Here is a 13,921-nt window from a genome sequence, read left to right on the forward strand (position 1 = left end):
CCTCCAGGTGGATTGGGGAGGACAACTGGTAAGCATAGAAGGAAACGCCAAGGAAAACACGGAGAACCCCTCTCCCCATGCAGATGCTCATGGCCATTACGAATGCCTCCGCAGCAATGATGAGCGCACCAGAGGAAATAGACAAATTCGATCCACAATAACAGTGCTGGAAGAGTTTCAAATTGTTTTCCCTTTGAATTCTATTTTTGGCAGACAAAACAATTGACGTAGAACGGATCATAGAACGAGTCTAATGTGTGCCGAATTACATGTCAACACAAACTCAGCTCAAAGGCTCCGTTGTTGTACCACGATTTTAATACTGTTGTTCATATCTCATGCTAACTGTTAGCATAGTAACCTGCCATAAAACAGCAGCCAAGAAACTAAACGAAAAATTTAAATTAAAATGATTACGATGACACGGTTCTAAGTAGGATCTCTCCAGAAGGTTGGTTTCCTTGTCTTTAACAAGATTCGAATTAGGGTTGCAATTTATTTGCCTCTATTTTATTTGTATGTTTGCCAGGTTTACATCTTTAAATTCCAGCTTCTTTTAGTATAACAACAACAACAACTGAAGTAGCTATTTAGAGCAGGGGTAGTCAGCCTGTGGTCCTCCGGATGCTCATGTACTACAGTTCCCATGAGCCCCTGCCAGGAAACAGCTCATGGGCAGGAGCCATGTGAATTGTAGTCCATGAACATCTGGAGGACCACAGGTTGACTACCATTGATTTAGAGAACATTTTTTTAACTCCTTTGAGTTTAAAACTCCTTTTTTTTAAACTCCTTATACAACTATTTTAAAGTAGGCACTGAAGCGTACAAATGGCGAAATCACAAAACTGCTTTTGAAACTTTTTTATTATACAGAAGGCAAGTTACTCTCTTCTTCAGGCTTTTATAAACCGAGCTCCCTTAGTAAAACTTTAATTCCCAGACAGAAAGTATCTGACAAAGCACTCATTCATAAGAAAATCAACATCACATCTACTTTGCATGCATATTGATTTGTGCAGAAAGTGAATTTGTGAATGCAAAAACGTGATCACCATTGGAACTGCGAGCTCACTGGGGAGGGGTCCTGCCTACATTTCATTCAAACAGTACTACCTTCCTTTCCCATATATCTTTGTCAAGAAAAACCAGGGTGCTGCATCTTTGCAGCAGGATCCTGCTCTGCACACCACTCCGACTGGGCAGAAATGCTGAAACCAGGCATCTCCCTCCCCCCACCCCCCGAGAGCCATTTTTCAAGTATTTTAAACCTTATTGTGCTTTCTATAAAAGATGAACGGATGATTTAATCAATAAACACACCTGCAGCACTTTAAGAATTACAAAAAAAAGGCATATAACCCAACTGGAGCAACAAACCATTGGTGGCGAGTGGGAGGGGCAAAAACACTCATCTGAATAAGGGAGCTATCCTAAGCAAGACCCATTCATTCAGTGGGGTTTCCTCTTAGGGCTAAGTATTCCATTCACCACTGTCAATTGCCTTTTGAAGCTAGGATCCTCCCACTGGCGGAGAATATACTACGACTCCTAGGAGAAGCTTTGCTTTGCTTTCTCTTTTTTGGTATACATGAATACATCCATTGCATTATCTTACATATAAAATACCACACATCAGGAATGGCTTCTCTCGAAAATTAAGAGCCTGATACATGGGCCTGTGGGAAAACCCAAGGATGGCTGCCCCAATACTTTGTTTTACGTCAAAGAGTAGATCATGTCATGCAGGGTCAGCGGTAAGCAACACTAACAACAAGAATAAAGTAGTATTATTCCAGAACAGGCTCCTGTTCAGGACAAAAGCTGCATAGTGCTAACTCCTACCACATATATAAAAATAGAAAGCTATCTCTGCCTCAAGCAGCTTACAGTAAGGCCCAAAAGACTATATCACAAATACTCTTTAAGTCAAACTGACATCGGCACAAATACTCTGAAGCATCCAGTTTCTGGTTCTGTAGATAAGAAGTGGACATGCCCAGTCTATGTTGCAATTTATATTCTGCCCTGTTTTTGGAAACCCAGGGCAGATTACAGTCGAGAGCATCTCACTCCTCTCAAACATTATGGACCCAAAGTCATGGATGCACATTCTAGCCAGTATGACTAATTCAGGCCAAGCCAACCCCCTCTCCCCCAGGAAACGGTTGTGCTGCAAACTTTACAAGGTCTAAATATATAAATGCCAAACCTTACCGACACAAACTAGCATATAGTTCTGAAAAATCTCTTAAGTTAACCACAGCTGCTCCATATCACTCAAGAAGACACATTCGAAAGGAGAACTCGGCATTCCCCGATGGGGAACTCCGGTGGGAAACGACACGAATTCAGCGAAGGATCTTGCTTCTTGGAAGTGTCACAATTGCAGCTCTGGTCAGCCGAGAACTGAAACGTAACTCTCAGGTTTCACACAGTGGCCAACTGTTGAACACAGCAGTAAAAGGGATTGAATGGCATACTTACACACAGCTCAGTTCCCACACAATGGGGCTCCTCTTTAATGCCTCTTCTGTTCTCACCCTTTACTCTTCTCTAACCACCTACAATTTCAATATCGCAAAACGCCACACCTGACACGACACACAATACACAAGGTTCAAGAGAGTCAAAGCTGCGCAAGGTACTGGGCTACGGACGCTGCGTCTTGTTCCCAAGCATAAGAAAGCCTGTTTATTTTGTTAACAGAGATAAGCGCTTAATTCTCGTATTATCCATATATCTAATTCTCAACATTTACAGACAGAGAAAATAGTGACTGCTACAAGCCTGGGGAAAATCCCAGGTTTGCAGAACATCCTGCAAGTTTTTTTTTTTTTTTTAATTGAGATGTTAAAACTCTTAAAACATGGCCTGCCAAGAAGGAGAGCCAGGTATGGCACAAATAGGGAGGATGGGGGCCACTGCTACTCCTCCACAGACCTGTGGGGGAGGGGCAGTTGGGTGGAACAGTGGGGAGGAGGATGGAGAGAGTGGAAGGAGGATGGGTAGGCAGGGTGGCAGGTTAGTGGAGAACAGGGGAACAGGTGGTTGGGCTGAGATGAAGGAGGGGGCAAGTGTGACTTCCCTAGAACCCATGAACACACCCAGGTGAAAAGTTGGGGGGTGGGGCAGGATCCCCTTACAGATTCCTTGATGTTGGGTGGATGTTTAGCAACTACCACCCACTGCAAGCTGACTTCTTCAGCTAGGCCGTGTACAATCTTGGAAATGTTGTGAAGTGGGGGGATTTATACGTGCATACGGGACCTAACTTCTCCTTCGGTTTTCCCCACTGCTCAGAGAGAAGTGGCACATATAGAGATAGAAGTAACGTACCTTCACATGCCATGACAGCAAAGACACGCCATATTAATTTATTTGCATAAAATTACAGATCTTATTACGAATATTCAAGTGCGGCTGCTTCTGAGAAAAATGAATCCCACGGGAATAGTTATTGGAGCAGTTTCCCCACCAACACAACTAAGAAGCTGGCTTTGACTTAAACGTTGTGTCACTCCTCCCCAAAGAAATTTGCTCTGCTTTAGCCAGAATCTTACTATATTATACAGCTCCTTGGAAGCCTCCCATGTGGTTTTCCAACCCATCATACCATCAAGACATCTGGAGTTTTATCTTTTAATCATTTCAAAATGGTAAATAAAAAGTAGGGGGGGGGGAGTGGAAATTATGTATCAAAACTTTTTGACCTGCCATGTGATTCCATGCTCTGCCCAGGGAAACTCTGGGCATTAAAATATAACAGCAAACAATGCTATTGAGACATTACAGTAGCTCAAAGTGAGCCTCCAAATAATCTGGGATACCTGATGAATGAATCTTAAAAACAGCGCCAAAATTCATAGCACCTTGGGGATCCTCTATTGGCTCGACTGAGTTATACACGGTATAAGCTAGGCCTAGGCTAAATCCGATGCGGCACCACAAAAGAAAAGAAAATAGTGGTATCTTTCATCAGCATGCACACAGCCCTCTGCAAAGTCAGGAGAAGCGCTAAGAGAGAAGCCAAGGGAACACACACACAAAGCTACTCGGTGCTGCCAGCGTGCTCAAAGGCATATAAAAATCAGGCAAAGATATATACAGATAAGTTGCTGACACTGGATTGGTCCTCTATGCAGTTTCACATAATGGTTCCCGTAACTTCACCTATCTGCCAAAAGGCAATCTGGGCAGACATAAAAACCACAGAAAGATTGAAAACGGTTACAAAACAATTGTTTACACACATTCAGGACTCGAGGGGACACCTCCCCCAGAAGCCTATAGGAAGGGGGATCCTTTAGGAAGTCCACGGTAGGAAATAATTTTTTTTTAAAAAAAAGGAGCGCCAACACTACATACTAAAGCTTTGTTCAGATGTACTGCAGAGAATTCGGCTTGGCATTATGGAAACAACCTGGAAGGAAATTCAGCCTTGCTCACGTGATCCTTCACTGGCCCACGCACCATCATTACGTAAAGCAGGGGTAGTCAAACTGCGGCCCTCCAGATGTCCATGGACTACAATTCCCATGAGCCCCTGCCAGCATCCGCTGGCAGGGGCTCATGGGAATTGTTGACCATGGACATCCGGAGGGCCGCAGTTTGACTACCCCTGACGTAAAGCTTCACTTCCTGCACTGCAGGCTCAGTGATCCTGCCCCCTTCCCACCCTCCACCAAAGCATCCCAACCTGAGCAGCTGTCATTCCACACAGCCCCACAAGGTCAGGTACAAATTATCCTGGGGTCAACCAGAACTGCTGGGGTGTGTGTGTGTGTGTGTGTGTGAGTGGAAAGCAGGGAAGATCTGCAGCTGTCAGGGCCTTCTGAGGACATGTGACAGGATCCAATCCACGGCTAGTGCATACCCTGATACCCAATCTGGGTTGGCAGATCAAGAGCAAACCAGAGTGTGTCTGATACAAAAGGAACCAGGCTGAGTTCGCAACCCAAGAGGGAGTCTGGACGAGGAAGGATCATGCAAGCGTGCCTGAAAATTCTTCCACGTAAGTGAGGTCATATGTCTGAACCGAATGCACTGTTTTGCTTAATTTGCTGCGCTATACTCTCTCTCTCTCTCTCTCCTCTTCTTCAAAGCCTAGTGGAAAGGAGAAGAGGAGAATTCCTTTCAGAACCACGGAAGTTTCCGTATCAAAATCTTCTTGGGTACGCTCTCATATGTGGAACTGCTTAGAGATCCCGGCAACGAGAACAAATTTACAGCATACATCCACAAAAGCATTAAAAAAGAAAGAAAGAAAAAAACAAGGCACATAGACAATTATGTCATTTACACATTCAAATTAAGGTACCTTTTAGAGCTGTCAAAGAGTAAGAGTAGCATAAAATGACGCTCTGCCATGCAGAGTCAGTCACTTTATTAATCCAAATCCACATACTGTAGCCACAGTTATGTTATGTAAATACATATATGTATTTAAACACCACACACTATTAAATTATGTAAACAAACAGCTCCTCTAAATAATACAAAAGTCCACTTGTCCAAAGAGGGCACTACTGGAGCATTGCTCGAACTTGTCTTGAAGTCGATTCATCATTCAGGTGCTTTGTAGTAAACCTGGAAGTCACAAAAGGACAGTCAAAAGGGGGCATCGTGTGGGGAAAGGGGAGCCATTTCTGAGCATTCTTAGTTGTCCTGACAAATGAACAGTCTGATGCATGCTGAAGGTTTATTCACACAAAGGCCATTTTAGCAAGACCTGAACGCTGTACTTGGAAACTATGAAAAATGATAAAACTACTTACAGTACTAAAACAAGCTACTTCTGTACACAAATGAAACATATGAACAAGTTGCCTATTATGCTCCTAGTATAGGTTGCCCGGGTAACAATCTGCTCCACTTAATATTTCTGGTAAGCCCTTGGAAGAGGAGCATGTCTCATGGCTTAAGTGCCACTCAGCGCTTAACACCCACTCAGGGCAGCTGTCCCACCCCTGAGTGCCTTCTCCTCCAACCAGCTTGCCTGTCTGTCCAGCAGCCAGCCAATCGCCTTCCGTCCCCCACTGCTGACCACCCCCTCCTCCTTCCACTTCCCTCTGAGGCTTGGAGGCTGCAGATCCCTGCTGCGTGAGAGCTGTCCCTGCCGGTGAGTTCCCTAACAGCTGCATGCAACCTTTCGAGGTCTTGGAGGGAGGGGGAGGCTGTCCACAGAGTTCTTCCACCCCATCCCCCCCAATCTAGCACCCCTTGTATTGCTGAATGCAACGGCCTTGGCCCCTAGTGAGTGGTAAAGGTCATCCATAAGTTGAGATAGCCCATTTGCAGGCTACTGGGAAGCAAACAGCAGTTATAGGGATGCTGCCCTAACTCAGCCTTTCTGGATTACAAGAGCATTTACTTCCTTTACTACTTTTGCTGCTACCTACCAGTTACAGCACTCTCCCCCCCCCCCCAATCTTGGGACATTATCTCAACTCCCTCTATCAAGACTTGAAAACTTGATGCGATCAGTCTGTGAACGGCACGTCTACCCATCTGAACATTCTAAACAAATGCGACATATGGAGAGAAGAAGAAAAGCCACCCGAAGGAGTCTCAAAGCAGCTTACAATTGCCTACCATTCATCTCCCCACAGCAGACACCCTGTGAGGTAGATGAGGCTGAGAGAGCTTTGAGAGAGACTGATTCATGAGAACAGCTCTAACAGGACTGTGACTGGCTGCATGTAGAGGGGTGGGGCATCAAACCCAGGTCTCCAGATTAGAGGCCGCCACTATTAACCACTGCATCAAGCTGGCAGACACTTAATGTTTGGAAACAGACTGGTCCTTCTGTGACATCTTGCACAATATGCACAAACTGACATTCTTTTTGAACTAAGACTGAACCTAGGACTTTCTACAGGCAAATGATGTTTTCTACTACTGAAAGATGGTTTCTCCCATAAGCTTCTGCGTCCACACCAGGCTCCTATTTTTCTTTTCTATCTGATATGCCTACCAAAGATTCCATTTAAACTCACAGGAGTCATGGAAAGATCTCTGAACACCAATCTGGCAACTCTATTCTACTACACAGTAAAGACAGAGTTAAATAAACCCCCTCACATTATTAGTACCCAAAAACAAAATAAGATTACGGAATCAAAGTAGCAAAAGAGTTGTTGGTACCTGAGAGCATTCAATAGTCCTTCAACTGTGTCCGGAGGCTGTTCTCTTAAAACCTTTATGCAACCCTTCATCTGGAAAAAGAAAACATGCAGGTATTTAAGAATATTAAAATGGGGTGGGGGATCTTATTCCAGCCAGTACTTGGGGATAGCTCATTGAATGTTGCTCCTTTCGTGGTTGGAATGACTTCATCAACATAAAGTAGAGGCAGCCATTTACAACATTAATCAGACTGTAATAAATAAATAAATATTCTAAATGGCATAATCCACCCTGAGTCTCAGTAGGGAAGAATACAGATTAAGTAAATGAACAAATGTCCTGATATTGAACTGGGCTTGAACTGACCTCCACCGAGACAGTTCCAAAGTTCGTTTTGCCCCTACATTAGCGGTCCCCAACCTTCTTGTAGTCGGGGACCACCTCCGAGGGTGGGAGAGAGCTGGCGGCCCGGCCACAGCAGCTGCATGTAAACGCGCATGCGCAGAACAGGCACACCTGCGCGTTTTCGCCAGTAGGGGGCGCAAACCCCGCATGCGCGGCAGCTCTGCGCATGCGCTCTCGCTGCGGGGGGGGAGGCAGGTGCAGCCGCTGGGGGCCCGGTACCATGGCCTTAGCAGCCTGGTACCGGACCGCGGACCGGGGGTTCAAGACCCCTGCCCTACATGATCATATCCTGATGATGCCGCTACAAAGGCTAATTCAAGGAACTTTCCCTCCTACATCCTCCAGATACTTGTCAGTGGACCGCAAATGTGTTTTTCCGTGTCATCTAAGGTTCTATGCCTTAGTCAGTCAGGCAGTAACCTTTTATTGGCATAAAATATGTATAAAACCTATAGAAATAGGGCTTAAAATGTCAACGAAATAATAAAATGGGCCATGGGGTTACATAACCGAAGAGATCTTAAAATGATTAGATAAACCTTAAAAGATAAAATACAAAATAGGCAGCATATTATAAAAGCATCTTAGTTAAGACTCTGGCGACTATAATGGTTACCTCTGGGTCTTTGTCAGAGAGCAGAAATTGCAAGGTCATGGACTTACTTACAGAAGGCTTGTTTCCCAGCAAAGCAACAAAACCGTCATCCTGGCATTGCTCATATAAGGGGCAATCTGACAAAATGTGCGCGATAGAGTCAGGGCAGCGAGAACCACACAGACAGAGTCTCGCATGGTATCTATGCCTTAAGCTAGTCTAGACTTTTAGGATGAAGTAAATATTGGTGTGGGTACAATCTTCCTCCAAAGAGTTTTCCTGCAACTTCAGATGTTTTTCCAAAGCTGCAGTGTCTCCTTTGTACCACCTATAACACTTTTGCTCAGCCAGGGGACCTTCGTAATTATTCTTACATCGATCTTCGAGGCCTTGGAGAAAGCTCCCACCGGATGGACGTGGTCATAGAGGATAATAACACCAACCATGACTCTCATGCAGAACATAAGGGTCTCTTCGCTAGTGAATCTACTTCGGTATTCTCTGGGAAACAAACAACAACAAAAATCAATCATTGCTTTTATTTTATATTTCAAATGAGGAATAATTTATTTTCACAGCCATGTAAAATGAGTGCAAGAGATCTTTTTCAAAAACAGTCTTTTCTCTTTCACTGACCCTTCAGATATGGCTAAAAACAGCGAGTAGGGGAATGTGGGATGAATCCTAAATAGGACATCAAACACGACACAGTACCAAATGCAACTTTGGAACTGTACTAGTTGTGGCACTTCCAGAATGGTTATGACACTGCTAATACCGTATGCAGCAGGAGCATGCAAACAAACTCACACTCAGAATTTATTTTACGTTTGCTGGTGACAAAAGCCATTTTTTAAAAGCAGCATGCAGTTTCACAAAGGAAATCCTACTGATAGCTAAAGAGCAATTTCCATTTGTGCAAGGCACTAGCATTAGAAGGCTGGTCTAAATTTTAATGAATGATGCCAATAAAGAATTGCATTTCAAAGACCGTCTATGCACTGGGAACTTCACTGCCTCAGCTCCCGTGCAGCTCCCGCACAAATCGGGGGCGGATGAGGCGCACTGGGCAAAATGCTCCCCCGTGTGGGTGCAGGAAGAGGAGGGGCAACCTGCCACGACTAAAACTCCAGCCTGCAGCCTGGCATGAAACCTCCAGTGCATAAACGGTCAAAGGGAGGAACGGTCAGCCGTAATAACTGTACGATGATCACACCGTACCCAGTGTTATAGTTTGTGCCTCAACCCCTGTGTTGACAGAACACAACCGCATTAGAGATTAACTCTGCTGACTGGCTTCTTTGATACTTTCTACTTCACTTCAATTTTTATCTATTGCATCTGCATCTGGTTTAGACTAAGGAACCATTTAATAATGTGGCCTTTAATTTTACAGTACAAACTTGTGAAATATGGGTGCCTTGATTATGATGAGGGTTAGGCTCCAAAAAAAAAAAAACCCCACAGTTGTATCTCCAAAGATCTACAGGGACAGTCAAACAATTGCTTTTACCACTGGAGAGATAGCAAAAGGCTCGATTTTAAAGGAATGAATATGTTAGCATTGTCTGTATACAGCCATGTCAGTGTGTGACTGAGGAGCACAGGGTTCATTAGGTTCTCCTGACAGAATGACCAATCTCTCAACATCACAGCTTGTAAAAATACACAATTGAATCAAAGGGTAAAGCCATGTGGAAAGTGACCTGTTTTAAAGATCTTTGACCTTTTTTTGTCCTACCCTATCTCCCCCACCCTCCCTTTTCCAACTTTAAAAATTTGTCAGAAAGGATAAAGTCAAGACAACTACCTCTTAGCAAAAAAAACCCCCAATCAGACAAATTCACCTTCTCACAGTCATGAATTGTGCAAAAGCTAAGCAACTCTAATTACAGGACAAAGTTTGAGTCCAGTTCACTTGTACTTCAAGATGTGTAGATAATGGGCCGTTTAGTTCAGGGGTAGTCAAACTGCGGCCCTCCAGATGTCCATGGACTACAATTCCCACAAGCCCCTGCCAGCGAATGGAGGGCCGCAGTTTGACTACCCCTGGTTTAGTCATTGCTAAGTGTCAAGATGTCATGCAGTGTTTCCTTCACTAATTAAGAAGTAAATATGTATCGTTTGTTTAACATTTATTTGAATATAAAGCACACTCAAAATGATTCACTAAAGCAATGCGTTGCAGCTGTATCAGGCTTGTGCACAGAACATTAGAGGCTCTGAAATATGTTGCATGGTATCCAAAAGACATGCAGAAACCTCTTTTTCATCTCTCCCCGCATTGGTTTACATCCCACAGAGGATTTCTGCAGATGAAAGGTATTTCCATTGCCCCTTCCTGCTGTAGTCCAATGACCCTTCCTGCTATAGTTCTCGCCTGCCCCTTCCGGCTGTAGCCCAATGAACACAAAAGGCTGCTCCTGCACAGGAGACACCCCTGCGGAGCAGCAAGAGGGGAAGCTGGCGGAGGAAATCAGCAAAAAAACCCCTTCCACCCAAAGAAATCTTCTGGGAAGTTAATCTATTGCCCTGGTTCGTGCTCAAATATCGTATTTCCCATATTCGTAATAAGCATGCTGGTGTTTATGTGCCACACTAGGGTAGAGGTGAAAACTGGACTCTGGATCTTTGTACGCGGCCCATTAGACAGAATGATGCTGCCCAGGAATATTAAACTATAGATCGTGATTTATAGATACATTAATTAAGTGGATAATAAAACAAAGACACATAATTAAGAAGAAAAACTAAAACAGGAAAGAACAAATGATCCATAGTTTGGAAACACTGTTGAAAATAACAATGCCTTGATCTATTGCAGAAGCTTTAGAAGGAAATGACCAGTGGATCTCTTCAAACAAGGAATTCCGTAAGGCTAGTGCCATAGCAGAAAAGGTCCCATCCCATATGCCTCAGACAATTTAATTGTGTAAAAGGGGCCAGCCCAAGATGTTACAAATAATGTAGGCAATCATGAAAGAAGCCAGTCCTGTGTTTCATCTGTTCTTTCTAGGATTATGTAACACTGAGTTTCTATGGCCTTCCAAAGAGGAGGAGGAAGAGAAGAAGAAAAGTTGGTTCTTATATGCCGCTTCTCTTTATCCGAAGGAGTCTCAAAGTCGCCTTCCCTTCCCTTTCCCCACAACAGACACCCTGTGAGATGGGTGAGGCTGAGAGAGCCCTGATATCACTGCTAAGTCAGAACAGCTTTATCAGTGCTGTGGTGAGCCCAAGGTCACCCAGCTGGCTGCATGTGGGGGAGTGCAGAATCGAACCCGGCATGCCAGATTAGAAGTCCGCACTCCTAACCCCTACACCAAACTGGCTCTCCAATAAAGCAGAGAAGGTTGCCAATAAAGCAGAGAAGGGACAACTAAAATTTACTGCATGACAACAGGTGCCAAAGCAGTGTTATACCTTCCAAGTCTATTGAAGTCAATGGACTCCGCACTACTGAATGGGACCATAAATACCGTTAGGTGTTATGGGGCTGAAGAGTGCAGACTATAACAATGCCATTAATATTTTTAAACAATTGCTTTGATATACCAGTATAATTAATTGGCATTAAAGTCTCATTTAGTAGAAAGCACTTGACTTGGATAACAGTTTTCTGTTCATAGTTGAACCTGAGAATATTGTGTGGATGGGTGTAAAGTGCTGCCAAGACTTATGGTGTTTTCAAAACTCTCAAGAGTTTTCAAGGCAAGAGATTTCTGGATGTGGTTTGTCATTTCCTGCCTCTCTGCAGTGACCGTGGATTTTCTTAGTGATCTCTCATCCAAGTACTAACCAGGGCTGACCCTGCTTAGCATCTGAGATGTGATGAGATAGTCATCCAGGCCAGAGCATATATACTGAGAATATTACAAACATTTCCTTTCTTAAAAAACAGAATTACTTCTAAATGGCACTTCTGTAATGTACTTTTAAATAATATAGTGCACCTCTGCACAACCAGGAACATTTTTTTAAAAGTGCATAATTTCCCCTCCATTAAAAGGGGCATTCGTCGCAGCCAAAAGCTGTTTCTTAATTCTTCTAAAAATTATTTCAGAAGGGAGACAAATATGCTTGCTGAACGGGCATCCTTTAAAGTCCATTATGAAACAAAAGCATCCATTTGGAACTCTCAAAATGCAGGTTGTTCCTTTGCAGAGGTCTCTTGTAATTGATGAACAATTTTCAGACTGAGACAAGGGAAGTTTATCCATTGCTCACTGAAAGTGGTGAGGTGGAAGCATTATTATCCACAGGTTACACAATTGTTTCTTTCGTCCCACTGGAACCTCCAGCCAAGTATGTTCTGTGTATTCTTAAAGCATTGTGCAGATCATTTTTGTAACGGAAATGTTTGTACATGGCACAGCCCGTCATTCCTCTTTCGTATCCCCTTCTCTCTGAAATAACTATTGGCTACCCTCAGCCTTACAGCAGAATGAGCTCCCTAAAAGTTATAAACTACATCAACAAACTTTTAACAATCTTTGTACTGTTACATGAAAAAAGGGGGAAAAGAGTATTTCTGTCTTCTGGAAACTTACGGTGTTTCCAGCATGACTTTACATACACTGGCCATCGTACTTAGACAGTCTGTCGTATTCTCAATGGGTAGAGTTTTGTTCTGGAAAGTTGAAGGGGAAAAAAATGGATCAGTCATATGGTACTTCCTGATGGTCTGTTTTCTGTTCTCAGTACACATATTATAAGCTCATCACCTCTGCAACAAAGCGCATTGTAGCATTGCTCAGTGTTTTCAACACAGGTGTAGCTTCTGCATAAAAGAGGGACATCCTGTTGGCCATCTCATTGTTCACTTCATTCTCAATGTCAAGCTGAAGGAGACACAAGGAAACACTAATTAAGACAACCTGTCCTGCTGGTTTCCACAAACATGGAGATGGCCGGTGACTCTGATGAGCAATCATGTTTGATGAATAATCTAATCTGGTCCTTTTGAGAAGAGGAAAAGAGAGGCTGTGTGCATGTTTTTATGCCCCATTGTTCATTACATTAAGGAGTCTCAAAGTAGCCTACAATCACCTTCCCTTCCTCTCCCCACAACAGACACCCTGTGAGGTGGGTGGGGCTGAGAGAACTGCTCTACAAAAACAGCTTTGCTGGGTGAGACTGTGGTGAAGCTGATATGCAGAAGGTCCCAAAACTGAACACTCCTGTTAAAGGTTCCTGGGTAGTAGATGTCAGGGAAGACCTGTCCTCTGATACTCTGGAGAGAGAGACTGCTGGTCAGAAAAGATACGACTGAACTAGATAAACCAATGGTCTGACTTGGTTCGAAGAACATTTTACGTGTATATATATCAGCTGAGCTTGTGGTCCTTGATTAGCACACTTCCTTGACGTAAGGCAAACCACTTTACAAGCTGAAGGGAACTTTGGCACAGAGATGAAGAAAGAGCACTCAGTCACTCAGACAAAAAAAATAAATATTTACTATGTCTCTCCAAATCTTTAGGGGCACCTACTGTTATTATTATTTTTTTTTTTTGGATCCTAGGAATCACAATCACAATGAAATAATAATTCCTTTAACATTCTCTTAGTAGCACAGTTACATCTCTTCGGATACAAATACAAAGAACAATAAGACATCAATTCTTACCATGAATAAGGATTTAAAATGTTGAATAAATCTTATCCTTGGGACCAACGTAAGGATCAATTGCTAAGCCTGTCAACCACAAGCTCGGCCACCCTCTGATACGAAGGCTGTATCCTTGATAAAGGACCCCTAAAAGTGCATTTGTTCTTATGGCAACAGCTTCTAAG

The 13,921-nt window shown here is 43.5% G+C and overlaps 1 protein-coding gene across 1 annotated transcript in view; it reads right to left on the minus strand.

Annotated features, from left to right (window-relative positions):
- Positions 1–849: 849 nt before the first annotated feature.
- The window catches only part of CYRIA (CYFIP related Rac1 interactor A), a 75,564-nt gene continuing 62,492 nt past the window's right edge, over positions 850–13,921 (minus strand). Inside the window, exons 8-12 of the mRNA XM_077311056.1 lie at positions 12,850–12,966; positions 12,676–12,755; positions 8,503–8,629; positions 7,147–7,217; positions 850–5,589 (exon numbers count right to left, since the gene is read on the minus strand). Coding sequence (XP_077167171.1) covers positions 5,526–5,589; positions 7,147–7,217; positions 8,503–8,629; positions 12,676–12,755; positions 12,850–12,966 — 459 coding nt within the window. The 3' untranslated portion in view covers positions 850–5,525. The remainder of the gene's footprint in view (positions 5,590–7,146; positions 7,218–8,502; positions 8,630–12,675; positions 12,756–12,849; positions 12,967–13,921) is intronic.

This window comes from Paroedura picta, chromosome 1 (assembly GCF_049243985.1).
Source record: "Paroedura picta isolate Pp20150507F chromosome 1, Ppicta_v3.0, whole genome shotgun sequence".
NCBI lineage: Eukaryota > Metazoa > Chordata > Lepidosauria > Squamata > Gekkonidae > Paroedura > Paroedura picta.